This window comes from Haemorhous mexicanus, chromosome 11 (genome assembly GCF_027477595.1).
Source record: "Haemorhous mexicanus isolate bHaeMex1 chromosome 11, bHaeMex1.pri, whole genome shotgun sequence".
Classification (NCBI taxonomy): Eukaryota; Metazoa; Chordata; class Aves; order Passeriformes; family Fringillidae; genus Haemorhous; species Haemorhous mexicanus.
Window position 1 is genome coordinate 18,518,575 of NC_082351.1, and position 17,728 is coordinate 18,536,302.

The 17,728-nt window shown below is 45.8% G+C and overlaps 1 protein-coding gene and 1 long non-coding RNA gene across 2 annotated transcripts in view; one reads left to right on the forward strand and one right to left on the reverse strand.

Annotated features, from left to right (window-relative positions):
* LRIG1 (leucine rich repeats and immunoglobulin like domains 1) overlaps window positions 1–17,728 on the reverse strand; it is a 91,027-nt gene that overhangs the window by 24,971 nt on the left and 48,328 nt on the right. The window contains exons 4-8 of the mRNA XM_059856763.1: window positions 9,254–9,391; window positions 8,185–8,328; window positions 5,833–5,976; window positions 4,521–4,664; window positions 19–162 (exon numbers count right to left, since the gene is read on the reverse strand). Of these exons, the coding sequence (XP_059712746.1) occupies window positions 19–162; window positions 4,521–4,664; window positions 5,833–5,976; window positions 8,185–8,328; window positions 9,254–9,391 (714 nt within the window). The remainder of the gene's footprint in view (window positions 1–18; window positions 163–4,520; window positions 4,665–5,832; window positions 5,977–8,184; window positions 8,329–9,253; window positions 9,392–17,728) is intronic.
* On the forward strand, window positions 12,421–17,645 carry LOC132332432 (uncharacterized). The gene is made up of 3 exons (XR_009487899.1): window positions 12,421–13,075; window positions 14,870–14,960; window positions 16,104–17,645. It is a non-coding gene; the product is annotated as an uncharacterized LOC132332432 (long non-coding RNA).

The following is a 17,728-nucleotide window of genomic DNA, read 5'->3' on the forward strand; positions in this document are numbered from 1 at the left end:
AAGCTGAGAGCAACTTACAGGACACGGAGGTTTTTGAGTCCCCTGAAAGCACCTTCTGCAATGTGATTGATGGAATTGTGGCTCAGCCTCAGCACGTGCAGTCCCCCGAGGTCTGCCAGGCTTCCCTCATCCAGCCTGCTCAGGTTGTTGTAGGAGAGTATCCTGAGGGAAAAACATGCAACAGCAGCTCTTGTCAATCCATCTGGTATTTTCCAAACACCTCTGTGCCAAGCAGTGCCTGCCTCCCACAACCACCTGACACGAGGTGATGCCCTGGCTGGGTGAGGAAATAGGATTGATTGCAGGTATGGCCCCCAGACACCCAGGGGAAGCCTGGGTGACACCGAGGAGCAGGAGGCAGCTGCTACCCAGCTATGGGGCAATTTTCTGTGCAGGCTACAGAGAGAGGCTGTCCCAGGAGTGACTGAGAGTAACAACCCAGCACACCCTCTGCCAGCTGCAGCAAGGAGAGCTCCTCCTGCCCCCATGCAGCTGGGTGAGGGTCAGGGAGCCTTGGCTGTGCTCAATCCCCACTCCCTCTGAGGCTCACAGGAACAGCAGGTCCTGCTCCCCACGCCCTGTGAGGTGCAGAGTGATGTCACACTGATGGATTTTGGAGCTCACACAGGCTCTTGGCAGGGGCCAGACTGCTGTGCTCAGGAGGTGCCTTATCATTCTGCACTTGTGCACAGCCAGCCCCAGGCTCTGGGTGTGGGTGCCTCAGCTCCACCCCAGTCCAGAGCCAAAAGCATTTCACCACAAGGCAATTGAATGCTTCCTTTCACCCACAGAAAGGAGGTGTCTGTTGTAAACCAGCCACCTTTCCTTCCTCCCACTCCCCTTTGTCAAGGAGCACAGTTTGCCTTAAATCTTCTCCACTTAGAAGAGACTATTGGAGGGCTGATTTTTTTTCCCCCCTAGTTTTCCATCTATCTCTTCCCCTTGCCTGCATTATCTCTGGTCTGGGAGGGTTTTTTTAAGCACTGCTCCTGTTGCAGTGTGGAAGCTGGCAGGAAGGCAGCTGCTTTTCTCTGCCAGCAAAGTGCAGATGAGGCTTTGGAGATGTGACACTGAGGGCAAGCCTTGGGAAGCTGCTGCAGCCACCTCACACACTGTGCAACCATCTTCTGTCCAGAATAAAGCCCTGCTGTGGAAGGCCAGCCTGGATTCTCAAAGGTGGGACCTCTCAGTGTAACAGCAGGAACCAGATTTTCAAAACCACCTTCTTAGTGACCTGGGAGTGCAACTCCAAAAGATGAGAGAGTTTGAGCTGCTCAACTTTTGAAAAAGTGAAACAGCTTTACACAAGCACTGAAATTCTTCACTGTACAGACAAGAAAAAAAAAAATTCACTGAGTTCCAAACCTCCAAATTCCTCTCCTAGTACTGCCTGTTAATGAGTCTGCTTAAAAATGTGTCTAGGGCTTGCATGAAATTCACTGCAAAGCCAAAACCAAAGTCCAAACAGACACATACTCCAGAGCACTAAGAGTGTCATTTACTTGGCAAAGGGGCTGTCTGTCTTTTAGCTGTGAGTGGGCAGAGGGCAAGCTCTGGAAAAAATTCAGCAAAGATTAATGAGTTTGAAGGTATGGGACAACATACTTTCATTGCTAAAGAAGCTATAGTGTTAGTTATGAAGAACTGGCATCTGGTCAAAATTATGTCCTCACCTGCTATTAAAGAATTTGGCTTTAAAAAAAAAATTTGTTCAAAAGTAATCCTAAACCTGGCTGAGAAAATAAATAGTTCCTTTTGATTCCACACATGAGAGTTCCTGCCACAACTGGTGAAGGCATGTTCCCTCTGTTTGTTTGGATGTCACCCCAAGATGGACAGACAGCAGCAGGACATGGTGACTCTCACTGGTGTCACACATGGAAGGTTTCAGGAGCTACTGCACCTGGCAGTGGCTTCTTCAGCCTGCCAGGGCTCTGCTTCCTGCCACAGGACAGGCAGCAGACTGCACAGCTCAGCACTCTGGGTTATCTGGTTGAGAGAAGCCAGCAGATCTCTACTGCTTCCCTGATCCTGGCATCTCTACCAGTGAGAAATCCCTGGCATGAATCAATGGCAGTGTTTGTCTACACAGCCCTTCCAGCCTGGTGAGAAATAGGAGATTTTGAAGGGGTTAACCAGGACCCTGTTGTGCAACTGGAGCTGCTGCTGCCAGCCTGGACCAGGTACCTCTAACACACTTCACTCCCACTGACCAAGCCACAGGTAAAAAGGGAAAGGAAAGATCAGCAGCCAAGTCACCATTTACCTCTGATGAAATCCTCTGCTCCCACTGTGGTTTTTTCCATGATGCTGATGCTCTAGCACCTGACTGGTGAATACAATCAGCCCTTTCTCATGCTCAGAACAAGGCAGGAGTTTTCTTTCCTTGTCAGCTCTTACATCAGCCCAGAGCCTTGGGTTCATGTTTTGTCCCAGCAACTGAATGAGAGATAATTCCTCCTTCAGACTATCAACTCCCTCCTTAGAAGACTTTGAAATTCATTCCCTGTACAGCCACAATGTTTTCTGGTAACTGCAACCCAGTAGGTTTAGCAACAGTGGAGGTGAGCAAGGATCTTTCAATCAGGAATGAAACCTACACAACTAACAAAGTGCACAAGTCAGTCTGGATGTGCCCATGGCTTCCTTTCCTCACCCTGGCATTTCAGCACAGACCTCTCCTACAGGCACTCTCTGGCTGTGGGAGTTTCAGCTGGAGATCTGATGGCTCCCTGCAGCAGCCTTACCCTAAAGGCAGCACCTGAAAGAGCCTGTAGCACTTTGCAGGGCTGTGTTAACTCCCACACAATCACCTTCCCCATCTCAGCCATGGCCTCAAACTGCAGCACAATCCTGCCTGTCAGGTCAGGCACACCCCAGTGCCTCACACCACCTCACACCACCAGGCATTTTCCAACTCTACCCCATCCTGCACCCCAGTTTCTGCAATTATTGCTTCTAAGACAGGACAGCTCACTGTTAGAACTGCTTGTTGGATGAGATCCTAATCCATACCTGAGAAAAAGGACTCAGCATGACAAGCAACCTCCAATGCAAACCTTGAGGGTTTGCAAGACAGAGTCATGTAGAGAGGACAAGCTTAGCTCTCCCTAAAAGAGTTCTGCCATTAGCCCTGGGAGGTGCAGGTGGGCCTGACCCATCCCACCTAACCCAGGCTGGAATAAAGCTCAGCACAGGCACAGATTTTTGGTTCTGTGCAGTACAGTGATCTGCAGTTGGCTGTTCCAAGGATCCAGCTGTGAGTGCCTTGGCAAGGCAGGTTCCCCTTTTTTTGATGCTTCAGATTTTAACAGACCAAAGGCAGAGCACAGTTCCAGTTCTGATCTGCTGCCTTGAAGATCTCTCCATTAACACTGCTTTAATCTAGCAAAATATCATGTGAGGATCCACACATGAAGGAACTGCAGCTGTCCACAGAACTGTGCAAGGCATGGGCAGTTCTGCAGCAATTTGAAAAATCTGGTAATTCAACAATCAGGTGTGCATTTAATTAAAACAAAAAAATAAGTTACTTCCTTGTGCCCCTAAAAAATAACAAAAATAATTTGTTCAACACATGAACAAATAAGATCACAGGACAAGCATGTTAATTCTAAACATAAAGAAATTACACGTGTCATGTATACCCATCTCTGAATCCACAACCCAAAGGTTTCAGGATTCACAGCTCGGGGGGCAGGTACCAACCTCTAGTGTGAGAGCAGACTGAGGCCTCTGGCAGCAGGAAGTTGCTCTACCATACTGCTTTTTGGTGGATGGGAGACTCCCTGACACTGTTTAACATTTTCCTGCACCAAGCAGAACGAATTCCAGTTCCACTGACCACGTGTCAATAAAAACCAAAGCTTTGCACAGTGCCACAGAGGGGATGGCAGCATCTTCTGTAAATACTGCAAGCATCCCTGTGTGCCTCCTCAAAAAGGCATTAAGCAGTGCCACAGACCCAAAGGACACCTTGTGGGGCTGCCCTCAGCAGCAAGGCTTTCCTTCATTTGCCAGGCTGTATTCCCAGCACCTCAGGAGAGCAAAGCCCATGTATTTACTTTTCAACAACTGAACCCCACAGGAAGGATAAAGTGTAAACAGGAGAAACAAGGAGAACTGCCTTTAAAGGGCCAAATCTCTGCTGGTTGAAAGCATGGTTGTTCTTTGTAAATACAGAGGATAAGGCAAAGCTTCAGGCTGAACAGTCATCATATGGCAAGTTACAAGTCTTGTAACTCACTAGCTCAAAACACTGGCAAGCCACAGCTCAGAAACCCTCCAGGTCTTCTGGCACTTTTAGTGGGTTCTAGCCTTTGTTTCTGGTACAAATATGTTTTAACAGAGCACCACAGGCACTCTGAAGGTCATAACATCATAAATAACCAGAGCATCACTTAGGAGCCTGCAGTTCCTGCATTTCTCCAGGTTGATACAGTGGAAGCTGTAAGCCTTGAGAAAATTCCTTACTCCCCTCTCTCCTGCCAACATTACACAACACAACAGAACCAACTTACAGCTCATGCAGCTTCTGGCAGAAGCTCCAGCCATCGGGGTTGATGCGGGATATGGAGTTGTTGCTGAGGTGAAGCTGGTGCAGAGAGGAAAGGCCATAGAGAGAGCCACTGTTCACTTCTGTCAGGCTGTTGTATTCCAGGTGCCTGTGGAGAAAAATCAGAAGGAATTGACAGATAAGCAGCACTGGTCAAACACTGAAAGAATTTCCAAAAGGAATTGGGATTTCAGCTATTCCTACACATCTTTCCACATACCCACGTGGACACCTGCATGTGTGGGCACTTCTTGTCAAACAAAGACAACACAAAGGAAATGCCCACAAGGAGAGGTGACTGCAGAGAGAAGCTCCACTGCAAGTAAACTGGGCTTAAAGCACCCCATTCAAGTTTGTGTTTGCAGAGTCTCAGTTGTGTGACAGCAGCACCCAGAAACATGCTGCCTCCATCACCTGGGACCTCACAAACACACCTGCAAGCCAAGGGTGCTGGAAGCTTCAGGTGTTTCTCTGCAGTGACTAATTTTTTCTCTGGTATGGAAAGAAAACATCACCAAGGTTTTTAGGTATCCCACGAGGTGGAATGATACCGTCTGCAACACAGAGTTTCCATCTATTAGCCAAAACAAATTTGCAGAAGCCAGATATTTAAAGACCAATTGAGATAAATGCTGAACGTTTAAACTGTCAAACTTTCAAAGGAATAGTGCCACAGCTTAAAAACCAGTGCTGTTTTTATTGAACACCTGCTGAAGCAGGGAGCTTTTGTAAACTGTGGGTCAGCTGAAGAGAAGCTGCTGTATCGAATTTGTAGGCAGCGAGGGGAGACAATGATGTATCTGACTCTATCTTATCAGAGGGCTAATTAATTACTTTATTATACTATATTATTCTATACTGTATTACCCTATTTTACATTACATCTAAACTGAATCTGCCAAGCTCTCAACTCTGCACACAACTGCACAGAATCTCGTGACTGTCACCCGGCAGTCCCGACACACACACACACTCTTTGCCCTGATAAGCCAAGGAAATAAAACACCATTACTTTAGATAAACAATCTCCATATTGCATTCTACTTTTACACAAACATAGGCACAGCAAATAAAATAAGAATTGTGTTTTCTGAGGTTCAGAGAATGTGAATCTCAAAAATATTCTTGAGAGAAATTATGCCTTGCTTTTTCTCTGTGAAGAGAAATGTGGCACCACTGCTGCAGCAGCTCTGGGCATGCAGCACAAAGAAAGGAGCACAAGAAGCAGCACGGGTCGCTGCTAAAGTACAGAGAAGGATGTGACAGCACCAACTTACAGAACTTGCATTTTGGCCAGGCCCCAGAAAGCCCCATCAGTCAGTCTGCTGATGTTGTTGCGCTGCAGTTTCAGCACTTCCAGGCTGTCCAGCCCCTGGAACGTCAGGCCCTCAATCAGGCGGATGCGATTGCGGTTCAGCTCCCTGAAATCACCAAGGCCATACAAGTTTATTAAAGCCCAGCTCTTTCCACCAAGTCATGTCTGCAGCACACAATGGGGACAGCAATGCCAACAGCTCCTGTGTCAGTGGTTCCCAGGAGACAGCAGCACAGCACCGGAAACTTTCAATCCCAGAGCAATCCAGGGAAGGCAGCTGGGTGTGACCTCCTAAACAAACCCTGGGACAGGCTTCCACTACAGAGAAATTACACAGTGCAGCAATTCCTCTTCATCCCTCCTCTCTCTGCATTTCTTTTCAACCACTGATCCTTCTCATCAATTCCCACTCTCAAGTACAGACATCATTTGAACCAAAACATTGGCATTATTTCCTTTACAATCCATTGTTTTTATAGGACTTGTAATTGCCCAGTAAAAATGTGCTCTGAAACATGCAGGTGCCCCAAAAGTGAGGGCCCAAGAGGAAACTTTATGGCCAAGTCTGAAAGGAAAGCTTTCAGTCTCCCTGAAAAATGTCACTTTTTTTTTTCCTAATATCAGAAACTAATAAAGAGTGAAAATGTTTCCAATAACAATTCACTCTTAGTATTTGTGTATACAGTGGTTTCCAGCCTGGTTCATTAAATTTCTTTTGAGTTTCCCTGGGTGGGGAAGGACCCCTAAATTTTGGCAATATCTTTTTTTCTGAACAGCAATATGAACATCATCACAGCACACTTTACCAAACTATATCAGTCTTAGAGATTGCTCGACCCAGACATACCAGGTGAAAACCCAGTTCTGTTAAATCAGTGGAGAATTTCAACACAATGCACTAAAAGCTGAAGCTAAAGCTTTTAAAACTGATACTTTCCCACACATACAAGATTAAGCTGAGGATAGTTCCCTATTCAGTGTTTGTGTTGAGGAAAATGGTGGAGGTTACAACATCCAAACTTGTTTTGGAAAAGATGAAGAAGCCATAGAGACTTTAGGCTTACTTTTCAACTGCCTAAAAAAATAATGTTGAACTTGAGCTCAAGTTGAGAATAATTAAAGTCAAGTAAGCAATAAAGATTTTGCAGGCTTAAAGGCCCTTGTGGTACTGCATTTCCTGGGCTATTAGTGAAACAGGCTTTGCCAGAAAAAGAACTGTACACAAATCCTACAACACACCAATCTGGGTAACTTGCAATTCATTCATGTTTATCTGCAGAGTTAAACAACCAGCTCTGAGGCAGTCATTAAGAGCACCAATTACTCCATCTCTGAGTGCAAACCATGTTCCTAAACAGACTGAGTTGTTTGCATTAAAGTTCTGCACATGATGCAGTCAAACACAGTGAATTAGAAGCCCTCACTCAATGGACAGCAATTTCCAGCTGAGAGGCAAAAGACTTTTCCTATTGTGTTCCCCATCCTGTCCCAAACTGGCTGTAAATCCTGCATGTATGCAGACACAAATGCACACACTCTCCTTGGGCACACCCTGGCTTGAGGATTTCTCTCTCAGTCAAGAGGTTGACACTTAGAGGTGCAAGTTCCAACAGCATTTGTGGACTTTATGTGAACAGACAGAGGTGGACCTTCTGCCTATCCAATTTGATGGAAAGACTGCAAGGAGCCTTAGGCTGGGCCCATTTCTCCAACAGCACCAGAAGGGAAAAGCTCAACCATTAGTGCCACTTTTTTACACATAAAGCATGTTTATAGCTGCAGATGTCTGTGTGTCCCCATGCAGGCAGAACAACAACCATGTGTGTGTTAACTCATCTGAGCTGCAATTTTCTCTGCCCAAATATCACCTCACAGTTTAACAACTTTCCCTCATTGCTTTTTTACTGCCACATAAAGATACCTGTGTGGCCTTGAAACATTAACACAGCAGCTGAGCTCTGTTTCTCTCAATGGAAACATCTTGCAAACCTTTCTTGCAGCACAGACACCAGCAGCTTGCAAGGGAATGGATTTGTCTCACTTTGTTAAGTCCAAAAGATGTTGATGTCTGCTGCAACATTCCTCCCTCCCTCCCTCCCCACCTGATCCAAATAATGACCTGAAAAGCCAAGAGTTAGAAGACAAAACCCTCTCCCAGAATGTCTTTCTAGGAGCTGGCAGAGCTCCTGCAAGTGAATTCTACATTTCACACACAGTAGGTGAGGATGAGTGACATTTGCTGTGCACACCCCCAGGATCATTTTATCTCCATGAAGTGTGGCTGAGCTTAATTAAAGCGGGCATTTGTACTCACAGCTGTATTAGCCTGGGCAGCCTGAAGGCCTTGACAGGAAGCTGAGTGATCCTGTTTCTGCTCAGCCGGAGTGTCAGCAGGGACCGGGACAGGCTATCAAAGGCTCCAGGCTCCAGGGTGCTGATTCTGTTGCTCCCCAGGTAGCTGCAATAAATCACAGCAGAAAAATGAATGCTTCTGTCAGAAATTACCTTTTATCAGCATTTAGTTGATCTCCAGACAAGCTGGTGAAACTACAGAGGTGGCTTCAAACCAGCTGAATTTCTGGCTGCACAAAGAGCCTTTCCCCAAGCCTCTGATGAATCTGGAGAATTGCTGGGCACTTCCCTGACACCCTCCTACTTGAACAAGGCAATCAGGAGTGGAAGCCAGAAACTGGAGACTATTCCAGTGCAGGATGATGCTATTCATTCCCCACTTTTCCCTCAGCATCTGTCCCAGAGGTCTTTTTTATTTGGATGCTAGTCTGAGCCACAGGGGGCTGTTTCTGCAGGACATCAGTCACAACACCCCTCTTATACCCTCTTGCAACCAGCAACACAAACTTGGGTGTAAACTTTAATGCAGGCAGACCACTTGCCTGCACCTCTTCAAAAGTAGCTAAAATACAGATTATTTCGTGCTTCTCTGAATAGGCAAACATCCTGTGGGAGTTTGTTACTCTGCTTGACCCCATTTTCTTCAAATAATCAGAGACATGTCTGTTCTCAATATTCAAAAAGTCACTTTAATGATGAATTAGCTGCTCTCTCTCCACTCTTCTAGATGCACACGGGTTTGCAGATGTAAAGACACCTACACATGAAGGATGTAGGATACCTGAAAGATATCTTTACTTTGAAACACAATAATAATCTGCATTCTTTATGGCTACACCAGAAACCAAACACAGCACTCAAAAAATAACTTGACAGTGACAACATGCTGCCTTTTAACTCTCCCTTGCACTTAAGAAGTATGGGATTATTTGTCAGGATTTTATGTTCATGACTTCTTTTTCTAAAGGTCTGAGGCCCTTTTCTCTGCTGTGGTGACTGAACAAAAGCAGTTCCCGAGCAGAAGAACTCACAGCTCCTTGATGTGCAGTCCCTGCGGGAAGCAGCCGTTTCGGATTTCCGTGATGTCATTGAAGCTCAGGTCCAGCGTTTCCAGGGTAACGTAGGGCTGCAGCTCACTGCCCTCGATGCTGCGGATCCTGTTGTGATGCCTGAAACAGTCAGGAGCAGAAAAAGGGACTGTTTAGGTCTCTTAGAAAAACAGAAAGAATATCTGAGCCTGCAGCAGGCCCCCAGGCTGGCCCTGAGTTTGTACACTCGGAGTTATGGTGGCTTTTTAACAGCTGAGGAAAAAAACCCATCCCAGAGATTCCCTAATCCCCTCACTGCTCCTCTGGCTACAGCCAGCCCACAGGTGTCTGCAGGCTTCCACTTTTTACCTTCTACAGAACTATTGACTCCACTCATCAGTTTTTCTTCCATTAATCTGGGCTCTCCCACATGCCTGCACTTCCAGGCTGGATTTGTTACATGCAAGGGCTACAGGGCTGTTTCTGAATCCCAAAGGCAAGGAGTGCATGCTCAACATGCCAAGGTTTTATCCAGAGAATGTGACTTTCAGAGAAGGAAACAAAGAAGTAAACACAAACCCAACAAAAGTTACATAACATTCTTCATTCCTAAGGATTCTTCAGAAATTTCCCAGCTTTGCACTATGTTACAGTGATTTATAACACACAGAAATAAGAAGTCTTGCAAATCTTCTTGCTGGCATTTCCTTATCTTTTGCTGCTTTTGTCCTGCTGTAGGATTAGGACAACTCTGCAGTGCCAGTGCCTGCCTGCCCAAGCACCAGCTGCAGGACCAGACCTGCACTGATCACCTGTGTTTGCTGCCTGACCAGGACAGCCTGAGGGATTCACCTAAGGTTTTTCTTCTGAGAAAGTCCAACCAACTGCCCTCAGTTTGCTTCCACAGCCACCAAACAGTTAAATACCTTTAGATCTCATCTGTACCCAACAAGGCCCAAGTAAAAATCACCCCCTCACTGAGTCCTTTCCTCTGACTCCTTTCTGGCCTGAGTCAGTGGAGAACAGTAATCAATTAAAAAAATACATTGTGCATTAGTCACAAGAGGCAGAGCACATGCCTGATGTGAATTTAGAGCAGTCACTGCTGTTACTGGCAGGGCTGTGAGCGAGGCACTCCAAACAGAGACGCTCACCAGACACTTGGGAACTTGCTGAATAATAAGAGACAGTAAAGAGAGTTCAGACAAGTCCTGTGCCTCAATCCATCCAGACACCTACTGGGTGAGCAGAGGAGGGGACAGCAGCCGGTGAAAGCGCTCCTGAATGCAAGTTCCAGCTCCCCTGACAAGGCATCAGCCCTTTAAAACAAAAACTGAGGGACGTGTGACACAGCTTTTCAGGCACTTCCAGCTGTTTAGGAGCCCATCTTCTCCAGGTTCACCCCCTCTTCAGGCTCTCCCAGGGGCTCAGACAAGCCTTTTTGGAAGAAAGCCTCCCTTTAACAGAAAATGCCAGCAGCACATGGCAAGGGACCTGCTCTCCACACCGTGATCTGCTCCTTTGCCCTCCCTGTTATTAAAACCAGATTGTTTCACCACAACCTTTGCTGGTGTCCACGACAGGAAGAGTGAAAAATCTTGCAACCCCAGAACAATTTGTTTTTGGGAGACTCACCCTTTAAACAGCCAGCACATGGCCCTTGCTTAATGCTGGGGAAACAGGCACAGAAACACTACTTTGACTGAAGAGTTTAAATCATAATTAATTCAGTACAGGCTCAGAAAACACTAAGGACAAATTTTACAGCACTATAGCAGTGTGCTGCTAATAGAATGCAACAAGGTGTCACAAAAAAATCAAAGGAAAGCAATAATTTATGTCTCCAAACTGGTTATTCCATGGGTTACCTGCACACAGGTCTCTACAACCACAACTATTTCAAAGGTAATGACATGGCTGCTATCCAAAAGACCAATATTCTATTACAGCTGGAAATAAAATCTGAATTTTCACATCCATGCACCTAGTAGGACAGTGGTGCACTGAATTTATAGTACAGTGAGACTAAAATACAGGAAAAATCACTATACCCAGAATTTTGTGACCTCCATTAATTAAACACATGGGCAAGGGGAATTTCTTTACCCCTAGGACTAGGTTGGTTTGGGGTTTTTTTTTTTTTTTTTTGCAATTAACTTGATTAGTAGAATCACAAGGTTCAGAAATTTTTAATCTTTTTTTTCCTCCTCCAAAGAAGAGCACTCATTAAATGTACATCCAAGCCTGATTCAGGAGAGTACCTCAACACAGACATAACTGAAAGCAAACCACGAGCACATTTTCTGGAGCTCTCCTGAAGCAGGGGCTGCGAGTTCAGCTCTGATCTCATCTAAGCTGAGATGGCTGAGATGAATCTGGCTGTAAATTAACAGGAAATGAAGGCTTGTACAAACGAACGTGGAGAATCTATAAATCACCTGGCAATCCCTACACAGGGCAGCAAAGTCTGCAAGGGACTGAGAGCACAGAGTGAATTTGGACATGAAATGCTCTTCAGAAGCCAATGTTTTTTTGGTGGTTTTTTTTTTCTTCTTTCGGAGTATTAATATTTTTGTGCTTTGGTTGCTCAATATATATCCACTCTGCCTGCCTGCCAGATCTCCCAACCCATCCCAGAAGACAGACTTGAAGAAGGGAAGAAATGGACAGGAAAGAACTATTTGGTTTGAGCCGTGTTCGCAGTTTCCAGGTGACTTCTGTCTGTTCGCCTCTCGCTTTTCATGTGCTGCAGCTGGCAGATGAGAGGGATACATTATTCTACACAGGCAGAAAAACTGGCTCCTTTCTCCCCCTTTTCTTCAAAGATGGGCTGACTCCAAATGTAACTCTCAGCTCCAAACACCATCCCGGGCCAGTCCCAGCTGGGGAATGTCAGACAGTTTGCTGCAAAGCACTGCACCCTCTCAAAGCACTGCACTTCAAACAAAGCCTGTGACTTCTCCTATACACAGCATGTGATATGAAGGCAACATAGCCCAAACCTTTTACTAGCTTGATTACAATTTATTTTTCATTCTTTTGGTAAGGGCCCAAATGTGATTTAACCCTTACTGTTACTACTTGGATCCTCTCAGCTCTCCTGCCTTTGTTCCCCTGTCTATCGCAAGGGAGTTTTGCAGAAAAACAAACAAACAAAAAACAACAAAAACAGTGATGTTATGAATTTGCCTCTCCCCTTTATCACTGACTGGAAAAAGGCTGGATTTCTCCCAGCCACTTCACACTGGGCTGGCTTCAAATGTGACAGATCAGATTTTAGAACCAATTGCCGAAACCAGGTGTTAAAGCACGAATAATTGGTGCTTGCACAACCAACACCTCCAGGTATCCTTTCCTCTCCCCACTCCTTGGGTATCACAGCCTGGAAACAGCCTTCCCTGCCTCACTTCAGCCAGTGAGTGTACAATGACAGGGCTTCAATGTGAGATTGTGCAATTAGAGCCTGGAGTGGGAGCCAAGTCTCTTGGTTTCTATTCCCAGCTCTGGCACAGACTCATCTGCCTTGGGCAAGTTCCTTAACCCCTCTCTACCTCTGGCTTTCCAATGTGCATGGAAAAGGACTATCCAGCTAGGATGATGCAGTCTTTGCTGAGGACTAAAAACCTAGAGTGAAAGCAGCTCCAGCGAAAAAGAAATCATAGGACCTAAGGAGCCCATCCAAGTCCATTTAGGTTTGTTTATGAATATGGGAGGATCTGGCTAAAACAACTGAACTTCCAAGTTCATACCCAACGTCATTCCCAGAGACACCTCATCTGCAGCTAACACAGACCTGGAGCTGGAACACCTCCGTGCCAAGCTAAGGTAAGTGGCAGTCAGCAGTGATCCCTCCTACACTCCCTGTGCACATGGCACTCGCTCAGGAACCTTTTCACCCTGGGTCAGCACCAGCTCCGGCCGCACAGGGAGAGGGGAGCTGGGTGGATCCACCCTCCAGCCCCTCGGTTCACCAGGCCAGGGCAGCACAGCCCCTCAGCCCTTGCACTGCACAGACCCTTTGTGCTTACAGGAGATTTGGACCATGCCCAGGCAGCTCCTTGCTGAAGCAAGGCCGTGAGGAGCCCGTGAGGAAACAAACGCTGAGAAAAACAAGCAGAACGTTCCAGCACAGCCAAAGCCTCTTTGGGTTTGCTCTGAGTCGGGAGGGAGCTGAAGGGGGGGTGGCAGGAAAATAACAGGTGGCTCAAAGTCAAAGGCTTGCAGCATTTCCAGGAATCTCAGCTTGTATTTTAGAGGTAAAGTTACACTTTAATCCCGGTGCGTTTCCTCATTCGAAGCGTCTTTGTGAATATTTATTTGATAAACAAGCTGTGAAACATTTTCCACCAGACCTAATAGGGGAAGAATTCACCTTCCTCTTTGCAGCCAGCAAGGAGAACACCTCTCAGTTTAATTTATACCTTAGCTTCAAACTCCTCGTGTGAAATGGATGCAAAGAGCAACACAAAAACGCTCCTTTGTTGTTGAGCCACATTCACTCCCCCCAGCAGCTGCCCACTCCAAAGCTGACAGCAGAAAATCAAAGCAAGACCCTCAGACAGGAATGCACAAGGGGCTTTGCTTGGGCTGATTTCAATACAATCAGCACAAAACCTCCTGGTTTAGACAAAGCTTGAACTAAGGCTGCTGTAGCAGCAGTGTAAATGCTTAGTGTGAAGCGAGGCTAAAGGCAGGCAGAAGTCACATGCCTGGCCTTCATGTAGTGTCAGCTTACAGATCTGGCCCGGCTCACCAGAAAAAAAGGAAAGCTGTAACACAGCAAACCTATTAAACCAGCACCTGTTATAGGCATCAAAAATAAAATCGAGCTTCTAAAGAGGGGCTCTGCACCTCGGGCAGGGTTCTATTAATATGCCAGCACACTTTCAAAATTAGCGTACGAGGGAGATCACAGGACTAGAAAGAGAGAGATTTTAGAAAGTGCAGGGTTTGGTTAGTATTTCCATCCTGACAAAGTATTGAAGAAACAAAATGCTGGAGCCAGAAAGAGTTATGGGGTTTGGTACTGAAGGACAGGCAAGGTTTGGTGTCACAGACTGGCTGTGCAAAGAGAGGGAGATCAAAGGCAGCGTAACCAGAGATGGATCACACACACTGTGACTAACACATGCCTGCAACTACCTGCCCTCCTCCTCCTCAGCTCAGAGGAGATGGAGATCCAGTACTGATCCTTCTAGAAACACTGAAGAAGATCAAAGACATGGGGTCCTAAGCTTTCCCCTCACATGATTTGCTATTCGATTTTTGTCTGTCACTCACTGCACAAACACAAAAAATAATACATAAAATCAGTGTTTCAGAGTAGAGTGCAATGCCTGAGTAAATTTCCTAACAAGGCAAAAAGGGTAACTGATAAACACAAATTCATCTTCCTGATTACAACAGCAGCAACATAAATGTTCCTGCTTTTCCTGGTCACCTTCTTATATTCAAAAACTAAAGATCTCCTAAGTGATTTTTATTAGCATATGGAAAGAAGGAAAGGGAAGAATGTCATGGGGACCTGCACATCAGCTTTGACTCAAAGTTCAAACAATTTATCAGTGTAGAACTTCTTACATGGTTTTAACATTTTACTCACAAATTTTACTTCCAAAGACTTCTTTCAGAAAACTTTTTCTTCTCTACTGTGACTTGTGAAATGTCTGCCTTGGAGTACAGTGAAGCCATCTCTGCAGCTGAAGATGAAGTAAGCATGCAGGTGACATGCTGGAAGCCTCTGTCACACCATTCTCTAGTTCTTCACAGGAGACCTTTCCCAAAAAATGAACTGCCTGATATGCATGAGCCCTCACACTTCCCAAGTGCTGTGGAAAGCCCCACTAGCTGTCTGACACTTTGTGTTTCATATCAGCCTTTCCAGAATAATCCATGAGGCACAAGATTTTGTACTGTCACAAGAACATGTATTTTTATCCAACACAAAAACTGTATTTGCTTATGGGAAGTGCCCCACTGTCCTTTCAGAGCAAGGCTGCATGGGTTGCTGTTTGGACAGGAAGCAAGGATGCATGGAAGCAGCCCCCACTTTTCTCAGATGCTCTGAATCACTCCTTCCCTGAGGAATCCTGGCAGATTCCCAGGCTGTCACAGATACAGCTCTGTTTGTTCAGGTGCTGGCTGCACACACAACAAGAGCAGAGCAGTGGCAGGCCAGGCAGCCACTGCATTTTAGGGTCATCCACACAAAAAAAAAAAAAAAAAACAAAAAAAAAAAAAACAAAAAACAAAAAAAAACCCACCAAAAAAAAACCAACCTAAAAAACACCACCACCACCCCCCCCAAAAAAAACCAAAAAAACCCCAACACCAAAACTCCAAACCACTGAAAAAAAAAAAAAACTTGTATATTTTTTACAGATATCCAAACTTTCCCTTAAAGTTCATATGCTCTACCTAAGACTAAGTCAGGATCTTCCCTCTCCCTAGTACTCCTTCAGAAAAAGGTCTAAGATGAAGGAAACAAAATCCATTACCATTTTACAGTGTTTTTCACCTAAAATCATATAAAGGAATAATGCATGAAACAAGCTGATGGAGCTATTCCAACTATATCTAACTACAGAAGAAAATCTGAAGAGGATTTATTCATCTGCTGTACATCAGCTTCAAACCAGATATATTCCAGGGGGCTTTTATTTATCAGGTCATTTCTCACCCTGTTTTGTGGTTTAGGATGGAGTAGCATGAAGCAAACAACCCCCAGCTACACACAGCTGGAACAAGACAAGGGGGTAAAAAAACAACCTGGTTTTGGGGTTTTTTTTTTAAGATGGAAGGGATGGGAAAAAATGGAACCTTTCACAGTGAAGTGACTGTGTCTCTGTTCCAGGTCATGGATGTTTGGAGGCAGAAATCAGTCTGGGAGATGAGATTTGCTAATTCACCCCTTTGGGCCCAGGAGCAGCTGCCACCTGCAGAGGGCTGGGCTATGAACTCTATTCCCACAAGCAAACTCTTACTCACACAAATAGTTCCACTGCAGTCAACAGGACTGTTCATGTGAGCCCAGTGTGACCCAGGGGCTATGTTTTCACTGTCTATTATTAAAGGCTACTCTGTGGCCACTCACAGGACCAAGCTCATCTGCCTCTCACATTGATGGACTGCAACCACTGACCCTGCTGCACTCCCAGTGGCCTCAGAGCATCCTCGTGCCCAGGGTACCAAGCATGGGCAGATGTTATCCTGCTGGACAGGCAGGATACACCAGGCACACTCCCACAGCTCCTTCACAGGCAGCCACATAGATAAGATGAAGGGATCAAGCATTCTCTTTACAATCTTTCCCAGCAGCTGGACATAAGCAAAGGCCTGGGTCTGATGAACAGTCATTAATGGGATTTCTTGGGGTAAGTATGAACAGCTTGAATGAAAGCCCTTCTGCTATTTCAACCAAAACCACCACATACCCACTAAGATACACACTCTTTGAATATTTCTGAACTAGCACTGTTTATGTAAACTTTCTGACTTCTTACATGACCTTACACTGTGTGCTAGATCCACTGAGGTAAGCCATGTCATTTCTCAAAGCTCTCTCCCCTCCCTCACTTTGATCTGCATTTCCTTTCACTGGACTCTGACTTGCCACCATATGATTTCGGGTATTTCTTGCAACATACAACTTCCTAAGCCTTCAGCATTTCATTCCATTGAGAGAACAAAATGTGTGGGACAGGCAGGATTAGAATTTAGTCAACTTTACAACAGAGGCTGTCTTATCTCTTCAGCAGATTACACAACCTGCTGTGACATCAAAGCAAATAGAGATTCCTGAAGACAAGACAGTCTCTGTTATGGGCACAGTCCCCCCATCAGCAACTGGGTGGCTCTAAGAGGACCAGCTCTCTTCTGGTTACACTGCATGTTTCATCAAGATTGTGCTCTGCAGCAGCTTTTAAAATGATGTATTCACAAGGGGCACAGATCCATTAAACAGGCTGTGCAAAGCATCTCTCATTGTCTGGCACAGCTTCTCTGTAACGAGCTTCCCTGAACTTTGGTGAACTTGACCCCAAAGCATCTCAGTGATGATGTGCAGAGCCCTGAGCACACCCTTCAATACACACCACCCTGGGCTCACCCCTCAATGGAGGATGCACCTGCAAGGGTTGGGGCCAGGTATCTTCAGCAGGGGCTGCCCAACCTGTAATGCAGTTTGGCCAAAGGCACAAAAGAGGGACAGATCTCTAAGCCACCATCACTGCTGGTTTTGAAAGGGGCAGTTTGCAAGCACTCAGAGCTGTATAAGCCTTCCACCCCCTCCTCCAGCTCTCTGTCCATGCCCCTGTCACTTCTCACATTCCCTGACCTCCATCTGGAGCAAGCTCTGAGAAAGGCTGCAAAGGACAGGAGAGGCTCTTCTGAGTGCTAAACTGGAGAACTGTCCTATGGGAATAGAAGGAAGGGAGTCAAATAAGGTAAATGGCAGTTTTCACACAAGAATGCAGGAAA